The 8,778-nt window shown below is 36.1% G+C and overlaps 1 protein-coding gene across 1 annotated transcript in view; it reads right to left on the bottom strand.

Annotated features, from left to right (window-relative positions):
- Window positions 1-2,233: 2,233 nt before the first annotated feature.
- Window positions 2,234-8,778, bottom strand: part of LOC110104399 (auxilin-related protein 2) — a 35,214-nt gene continuing 28,669 nt past the window's right edge. Inside the window, exon 8 of the mRNA XM_020833482.2 lies at window positions 2,234-2,703. Coding sequence (XP_020689141.1) covers window positions 2,665-2,703 — 39 coding nt within the window. The 3' untranslated portion in view covers window positions 2,234-2,664. The remainder of the gene's footprint in view (window positions 2,704-8,778) is intronic.

Raw genomic sequence — 8,778 nt, 5'->3', positions numbered from 1 at the left:
CGTTGTATTTTTAAAACTTTTGCCCTGAGATGGAGGTGGTTCAATTTTCTATCATGTTTCAGTATCAACTCTTATCTTAAAGTTCTCTCAATTCATATTCAGCATCAAACAATATGAAGGTGAATGCATGTCTAAAATTAATTAAACATCATCCCTTCTCTTATGGACAAAAATAACAAGGGAATTGATTTCTGGCATCAGGGAAACAAATAATTATTGATACCAAGACGCATTAGCATTTAAAACATTATGGAAAATAGCATCACAAACTATTGATCCCAAGACGCATTATGCATGAGCACTTGCTCATTTTACTTCGACTATTTAAGGCTTCATTTGGAATGGCTTTCTTACTGCTTCTTAAAACAGCTTCATAGTACAAAAATTAATTTTTTTTATATTTAAAAGCTGCTTTAAGAAGTAGTAAAAAAAAAGGCACAAACAAAGCCTAAGTCTTAATCATTGACATGCCACCTAAAAATTCATATAATCAAGCAAAAATTTCACACATTCCAAATCTCATAGCATCGAGTATCAAAGCAATAAATTTTGGGAATCGATTTAGTGATCATTCAAATTTCAATTTCAGCAATTTTATAGCAAATGCAAATGGTTCAACAACTTGAAAAACCAATGATAGATAGAATGTTTCAATTTGAGCCCAAATATTTCTTAAACAAACTATAAAAGCTTAATTAAAAGCCTCTCAAGATCACTTATGAGCTTTATATCATCCAATTTTTATGTACTTATAGTCTAAATTGGCAAGTCAATTATAGGAATCTGACAAGATCGGAATAACTTAACTTAGAGTTCAATAAGGCACAAAAGTGTCCAAATAAAATACAACATAGCCAAGATGGGCATTTTTTTAACTATTTGATGGTGTGTCCAAATGTTTGTGAGAAATGACCAAAATCTTTGTTCTATAAATCCACAAGTCATGTTTCCACGTAGTAGTAGAGAGAATTTCTTATGTTAGAGAATTCCAGGGCTCTATTGACCACCTCCTGACGCCAACTGCCACCCAACATCGACACCGGATATCCCAATGGCATGATACCATAAGCCACTAATATCTAATACACATCTTCTCAAACAACCTACTAATATTTGATGCACTTCTTCTCTGACAATCAGTCACGTATCTCAAAAGAAAAATCAATCACGTAATTCTACTAAATTAGTTTCTGGAGCATCATAGCTGCCCAAAAGATAGCTCTGATTATTGTTTATGAAAAGATAAATGAATAATTCTACCAAATTAAATTCTGGAGCATCATAGCTCAATCCCCCATTTTATTAGGAGAAGATCAAACATATATTTAAAATTTCTAGTAAACTGTTATCGGGAAGGCTTGTCATCCACCTCTTGTATGTCCAAGGCATGTGTGGTTCAATAGATTGTCTTGCGTTTGCGGTGGCATAAGCGATTTTGAATTATGTAATAGCTTTCAGATTATTACCTGCAAGTATTCAAAAACTAATCTGCTTGGTCTGCATGATAACATAATAGAATAATTCCTTTTATTATAAATATTTAAAATAGACTTCCTTTATAATCAGATAAAATGATGTTACAATTTTTCTTTGTAACATTATGTGAAAATGATTTAAATTTTCTAACAAAATCATACAAAATAAGCTAAAATATTTATTTGTTTGAATCATATGATTCATATCGTTGCATCACATCAAAAGAAAAATAATCTTTTTTAAAAAAAAATTTGTGCATTTTTATTGTTATCCAGGTGATTGTAATTTTTTATAAAAATGATTATAAAATTATTCTAGACAGGATTTTTTTAAAATTATTATAAAAATTAAAAAAAATGAGATAATAATTTTCATACAAAGTCACATTAATATTGATTATAAGAAATAACTTTTTATCACAAATTTTTAAAAAATAAAATAAAAATAATAAAATCAAATAAAAATGTGAAATCAATCTAAAAAACAGGGCATTGAAAACATTATCTAAAATTCCCTTCCAGTTCTGGAGTAATAATGTATCCTATCAACTATCCAAACACAAAATCAATTAAAAAAAAATTATTTAAGCTTCGTTTGGAACAACTTTTTTACTACTTTCTAAAGCAGCTTTCTAATAAAATTTTTCTTAAACTACAAACTTTTGTTCTAAAAAAGTGCTTCAGAAAACAGTAAAAAAGTTGTCTCAAATAAAGCCTTAATTTCTGAACTAAACAAACCACCAAATAGCATAATAAAATGTTGCAATCCAACACCTAATATCATTCCCAATACAATCTCCTTTTGTTTTTCCTCCAATACAATTCATTCAAATCAACCGAGCAACAAATATGACAGACCCAAAGTTAACAAATAAATGGGGCAGATTCTAAGCTTGAAAACCAAACAAACATGCAGATTCAAAAGAAAAAAAGAATCTTCTTGATACTCTACATTTGTCAAATTTACAGGCAGGCATAAAAAATAGCGTTTTGCCTCTTCTTTTCTCTTTTGTTGTCTCTCATTAACGGCAGAATGTAGTTTAAAAGCTTGATTCAATGATTGACATATATGGCAGCACAAAAATAAGATATAAATGCAAAAAAAAAATTGCTACCACTGACTAAAGGACGATCATCTCTACCCGATAGCTCGAGCGGTTTTGTCGATGAAATCTTCTGTTGAGACTGGCTAGAAGAGTTCCTCTGAGTTGAACTTGTTCCAAGCTTCCTGTTTTTACAGCAAGGGAATGCAGATTAGAGAATGGAGAAGAGGCTGAGAAACAAAATGATTCAGGGTTGACTCAGAAGTACAATGAAGGAATAGTTGAAACCAAATAGAATTAATGGAATGTTAGGAAATACTTGAAGATCTCAAGTAAAATCTAACGATTTTGACAAAAACAGTGAGAACGATCCACCAATCCAAATGAAAAACTAGAAAAACAATAGTTTTTATTGGGATAATCAAACTAACAGAAGGAAAATAACAAGATACAATTGATCCTCTATTCAAGAGGATGATTTATCTCTCCCAAATCTCTAGACGCCGCTAGAGCCCAAAAAACCTAAGAGATCTCAAATTTCAGGTAAATTCAAGATGATCTAACCTTAGAAAAACAAACTATTTAATGCATACAATCCAAAAGAAAATTCCTAAACAGCCCCTACATTCAAATTTCCCTCCTAAACTTCTCTTAAAACCTTCCTAATATGCTCTTTTGGAAGGGGCGGCTTGTGCGGCTCATACAGGAGGCAGAGAGGTTCCGCCTCTGTTCCGCAAGAGCCAGTCCCATGTGGACCGGCTGGGCCAGCCAAACATGGAAACAGACACCAAGCTAGCAAAACTTACCTTACAGTTAAGGCCGCACGAAACTATTCATACATAGAACCTTCCCTCGCCTTCCCAGCAACTACATGAGCTTCTTTCATAGAAGCTAGCAAGTGTTTATACACAACATTTAGTGGTGGAAATACAGCTGGAGGTGGCTCTTGTCACCCGCTTTTTTAAAGAAAAAAAAAATAGTATGTATAATATAAAAGTTTTACCTTTAAATCTGTCAAAGGATATGAAAACTATAGAAGCTTCCCGCTCGCTATAAAAATATCTTCTTTATCACTAACGCACATTTCTAATCACTAAAAGATTATGATTAAATAGAAGATGGTCTGAAAAAAACAAGCGATGAAGATAATCAATTGCAGGCAGTGAGAATGTAATTTGTGATACAAAGAGTAAGTGTTCATTTAGGCCGGCTGCAGATTTTTTATTAAGTTGGTTATAAAATTGCTGTGGATATAATAATTTTTTTTAAAGTTGGTATAGAAGACAGCTTCTTAGAAAAATAAATTTCTGAAAGTAGTGAAATGGGAAATAATGATTGGGATCTGAAAAACAAAGCAATAAAAAATCTGTCTCAAATGAAACCGAAATGCTTGGAATTTCATTTCATTAAAAGGAAAAAAGAAAAAGGATTAAAACGTTTGAATCAATGGTCACACCTTGACCATCAATAGATTGTCCGGATTTCATTTTATTTCATTTACTTTTAGGATTAAAAAGCTCATAATGTACCTAGATGTTCTTTCTTCAAGAAACAGTACTCGAGCCATGCAAGTAATGATGCAATCAATATTTACTTATTTAGACATGTTTGTATGTGAATGATGACCAACAAAAAAAAGAAAGAAAAGGTAAAGGGACATCGAGTCTTGAAAGTAGAGAAAGGTTCCATAAACGAAGCACTGAAGTAAAATGCAAACTGATAACACTTTCAACCTCATACTATCAATGAAACTATTTTTGGAACAGTATAAAGAATCTTTCTTGTCTTTAAGAATTACGAAGAAATATATGAACTATAATATTTGATATGTATATGATGTTAAAGACAAGGTTTCTCATGGGCGTGTTGATTTAAATGTCATTCCCTGTGATATTACTCCAGAATATATCATGCTAATATGACTTGAGGATTCTGTGTTGCCGGTTACGAACTATAGTATCATGAAACTAAAATTCCACTCAAGGTCCTTTCCATTATTAGATTAGATTCTGTCAAGTTCTGTATATGGTAAATTGCTAGTTTGTTTAAAAATATTTTAACCACTTCATTGTCCCATTAAGGTATGCTATATTATAGACAGGAATCTTGAAAAAGCTTCGATCAGCCAGCATTAAACTAATGCAAGAAGAATATTCTTGCTACCAAGCATACATACATATATATATATATATATATATATATATATATATGATTTTGAATAAAACATCTACTATTCAAAAATAACTTCTAATCAAATTGTTCTATTATCTAATGTTTTTTATAAATGTTTCAAATGAATCAAACAAGAGATTAAGAGTTGGAGCCACACCAAATCCAAACTAATTAGCCTCTACTTATGTTACATTTCTATAACCCTAATACTTGCACAAGCATCCCTCAATCACAATTTGCAGCTCCTACATATTAATGTGATAAGTGCCCATGACATAAATAAGCCATGCTACTATCCTTCTCTCGCTACCCTCATCAACCAACTCTTTACAATCTTATGATCTTTGGTTCCCACCAAGCCCCTCCACATGTCTCGAGCAAGAGCTCTCTCGCTCGTCACTGAATTGCTCTTGCTCTCACTCTAATTGTCCCTCTCACGCAACTCCTTGATTCTTCTCCCCTATGCGCTCCTTGATTCTTCTCCCCTGTGCCTCCTATTGTCTTCACACTTGTACCACTTTGCCCTCAAAACTCTCTTGCACATGACTCATGCCCTGCTTCCCATTCTCTTTGCACCTGCAACCTCTCCCAAGCATCTCTCCTTTGTTGCTCGCCACATTTCCTACCTACAAAAGCCTCTCAGCAACCAATGTCATGTGGGTTCATCCTCTACTTATGCTCCCAATGACTAATGCCCTTCCCGCTTGTCCTCTACTCCTTCAATTGACCCACCACCCCTTTGATCCCATGTTCCTCCACTCTTGCGAACTTGTCCTCAACTCTAGCATCCTCTTTCTGCCCTCTCTTGAGCCCTAAAAATAGAAAACCAGTTGCAACTTCATATGAACTTACCTCATGAACCGCTCTCGATCTCCCTCTCATTGCACTGACAATAAGGCTCCCTTGACCTCCCTCACATTCTACAAATGGTCCCTCACTGCACGGATACTCTGTAAACTTTTAATTTGTCAACATAACCCCAACACAAACTTTCAATTATGCACGACATCAGCTACACCAATGTATAATATCCTCGAGCATCAACTCTCTCCCTCTATCCCTCAAGCCTCCGAGACATAAATCATGTTGCATACTACACGGCATCCATCAAGGTGTATCGCACAGCATTTCCTATAGTGCAAGCATATCACCGACTAGAGCACATCTCTTAACCTTCTTGATATAAGAAGCTAATAAAAAAATTAAGATTAGATATTGTCTATTAACAAACTTAATTAATCTCTATGGAACTCAACAACATAAATCATGTTGTACCTAATATAAAAGCTATCGATGTGTGTCTTATAGCATAAAGTCATAGTTTGAAATCCACATTGGTATGTACCGGGGCATGTCCCGTAGCCTTCTTAACTTATAAAATCCTTCAAAAATCAAGAGGTAATGTTGCCTAATTATGATCCCAATTTCTTGATTACATAAGGCACTTCAAAATATCTGTTAAATCAGTTAAAGTTTCGCATAATAACATGATTTAGAATTAAGATTCTGATAAATTAGTTAATTGAAATGAGTTCAAATACTTGGTTAATAAAAAAATTATAGCTAAAGATAAAGTAATTAAACAAAATATGAACAAGTAGTTCAATGAAACAAATAAATAATTAATAACATTAAATTTAAAATAGAAGCCAAGGGTGAGAAAATCTTAGCAATAAATCTACGAAAAAAAAAAATCAAACTCTAGATCAAATTAAGAATCCAAGATGGAATATATTTGACATGTGTAAGGACATCAATATCGATGCTAATGGTATAATAATCATACTTGCAAACTAAAAAGTGTGCAAATATATATATATATATATATATATATATATATTGAATAGCCCTTGCAGCTGAGTGATACCCTAGTTAGAGATAACTGGAGGCATATGTTAAGGATTCAAGGATTGTAGCAGCGATACAAGCAAGGGTTCCAACAGATTGGTGGCGTTTCTTCGCATTTCTACCTCTCCAATTTTGATAGAATACACAACAATATATTCTCACCCAAGAAATTTTAGAGTCGACAAATGAGAGAGAGCCACCCGGAGATCATCAAGGCTAGTGAGATGTGGTAATTGGAAACTCCACTTTGCAAGAGCTTGGAAAATTGCTTTCAAACCTGAACTGTGAACAGCAATATAAGCTATATTCTCTTCAGCATTGCAGCCCCACGGACATTTATCAGATTCTAATAGACCACTTTCAGACAGCCAACCATTAGAAGGTTATGCGTTCATCCACATATGCCAACAGAAGAATTAGGCACATGGGCTAGCCCTCTTCCAATAGATGAGTTTATGCAAACCTTGAAAGCACTTATACCACACTCATATACATTTTTATATTAATATGCTCAACAAACCTAAGATGAGTCAACTCATGATTATTAATCATGCTTCTTGGACTTTACATCCCATGGCCTTCTAATGTGATGGGGACATCAGATTTCGACACGTGTATCGTCGCCGGCGACGTAAATCGACGGCCACGATCCAGAGCCTCTATTTCTGATTTTATTTACAGTTTTATTTCCTATGTATTTTAGCTTTTCGAATTTGCACCTGAGGACATTGTTTTGCTTATGTAGCCCCAAGGGCATTTCTGTCTTTTCAGCTTTTATTTTAGGCCTTCTTATATGAGGCATCATGTATTGTAAGAAATTAGTTTTTGAAATAAAATGAAATTTTCCCCTTTGTTCTCTTTGTGAGTTCATCCCAAGATCTCTTCGTGAGTTCGCCGGAGAAAATTAGATCTCTTCGTGAGTTCTAGTTTTCATGCTAGCTAATATCGAGAAAATCGACGTTGGATACAAGAGAGGTTAGTGAGCTCGTGGTCATTGAATCCCAAGAAGCTCTCAATTTTTTTCCCTTACTGTTGCCGCCGACTCCTCCAAAAGCCAAGCCGCCGGCCACAGCATCACCCCTCCCCTCTTCGTGAGTTCTAGTTTTCATGCTAAGCTAATATCGAGAAAATCGACGTTGGATACAAGAGAGGTTAGTGTGCTCGTGGTCATTGAATCCCAAGAAGCTCTCAATTTTTTTTCCCTTACTGTTGCCGCCGACTCCTCCAAAAGCCAAGCCGCCGGCCACAGCATCACCCCTCCCCCCCTAGCCAGCCTCCCGCCGGCCACAGCCCTGCCGTCCGCCGGCCAGCATCCGGCCACCCAGTCCCGTAGCCCCATCCCGCCGGTCACAGACCCCCATCCCGCCGCCCCTCTGAAATCTTTGGGTTTGAATTTCAAATTCCCATCATGATCCTTAATTACATTCCTCAATTGATCCCTAAAATTTAGGCAATCATTTTAATTGGGTTTTAAAGCCAATTTTGAAATCAGACGTTGCCTATTTTCCCCCATCAGTTAAAGGAAAATTTCCTTGTTATAATATCTGTTTATTTACAGATTTTAAGAAAATCTGTTACACTAATAGATGGGCCCCACCTTCATATAATTCTCTCTGCCCCTGCTTTAGTCCAGCCGTTCCTCCCTCCTCTCCATTGGCCCCTCTCTCTCTCTCCTAATCAGCCCGTTAACCCCACAAAATCAGCCCCATGATTTAATTTGATTTACAAATTAAATCCCCCTCATTAAGCCCTCCAAAATTGCATTAACTGTAGAAATTCCTGCACCATTATTCGGTTCTCCACCTTGGCCGAATTCCCCTAGCCCGCCGAAGCTTGATCGCTTCTCCCCGAATCCACGAGCCACTTCTCCCTTGCACTAGAGAACCTCTTGCGGCGACCACTCACTCTCACGGCTACCATGCATGGCCGACCCCGAGCTTGAGTGGGGAATAGTATTCGACGCACAAGGCAACCTTGACGTTTATCGGTCGCCATTCTTCGACGCCGGATTTGAGTCGGACGAAGATACTGTTGGAGACTACCTTGATCGGATTCTACCGACACTCATACAAGTCATCGACAAGCACTACCCACCTTCAAAGTGGATCATCGACAGTCATCCATCCACTTCCCCGGAACCGGCCTCCTTCCCGGCGAAGAGCTCTCTCAAGATTACTTGTCTACTAGTGGCGTCGCTAAGCTTGCTCACGGTCCTCTTCCGCTAAACTCCACCTCAAATA

Source organism: Dendrobium catenatum, unplaced genomic scaffold (assembly GCF_001605985.2).
Source record: "Dendrobium catenatum unplaced genomic scaffold, ASM160598v2 fragScaff_scaffold_104, whole genome shotgun sequence".
Lineage (NCBI taxonomy): Eukaryota > Viridiplantae > Streptophyta > Magnoliopsida > Asparagales > Orchidaceae > Dendrobium > Dendrobium catenatum.
The sequence above is the reverse complement of the archived record's forward strand: the minus strand, read 5'-3'. Positions and strand labels throughout refer to the sequence as shown.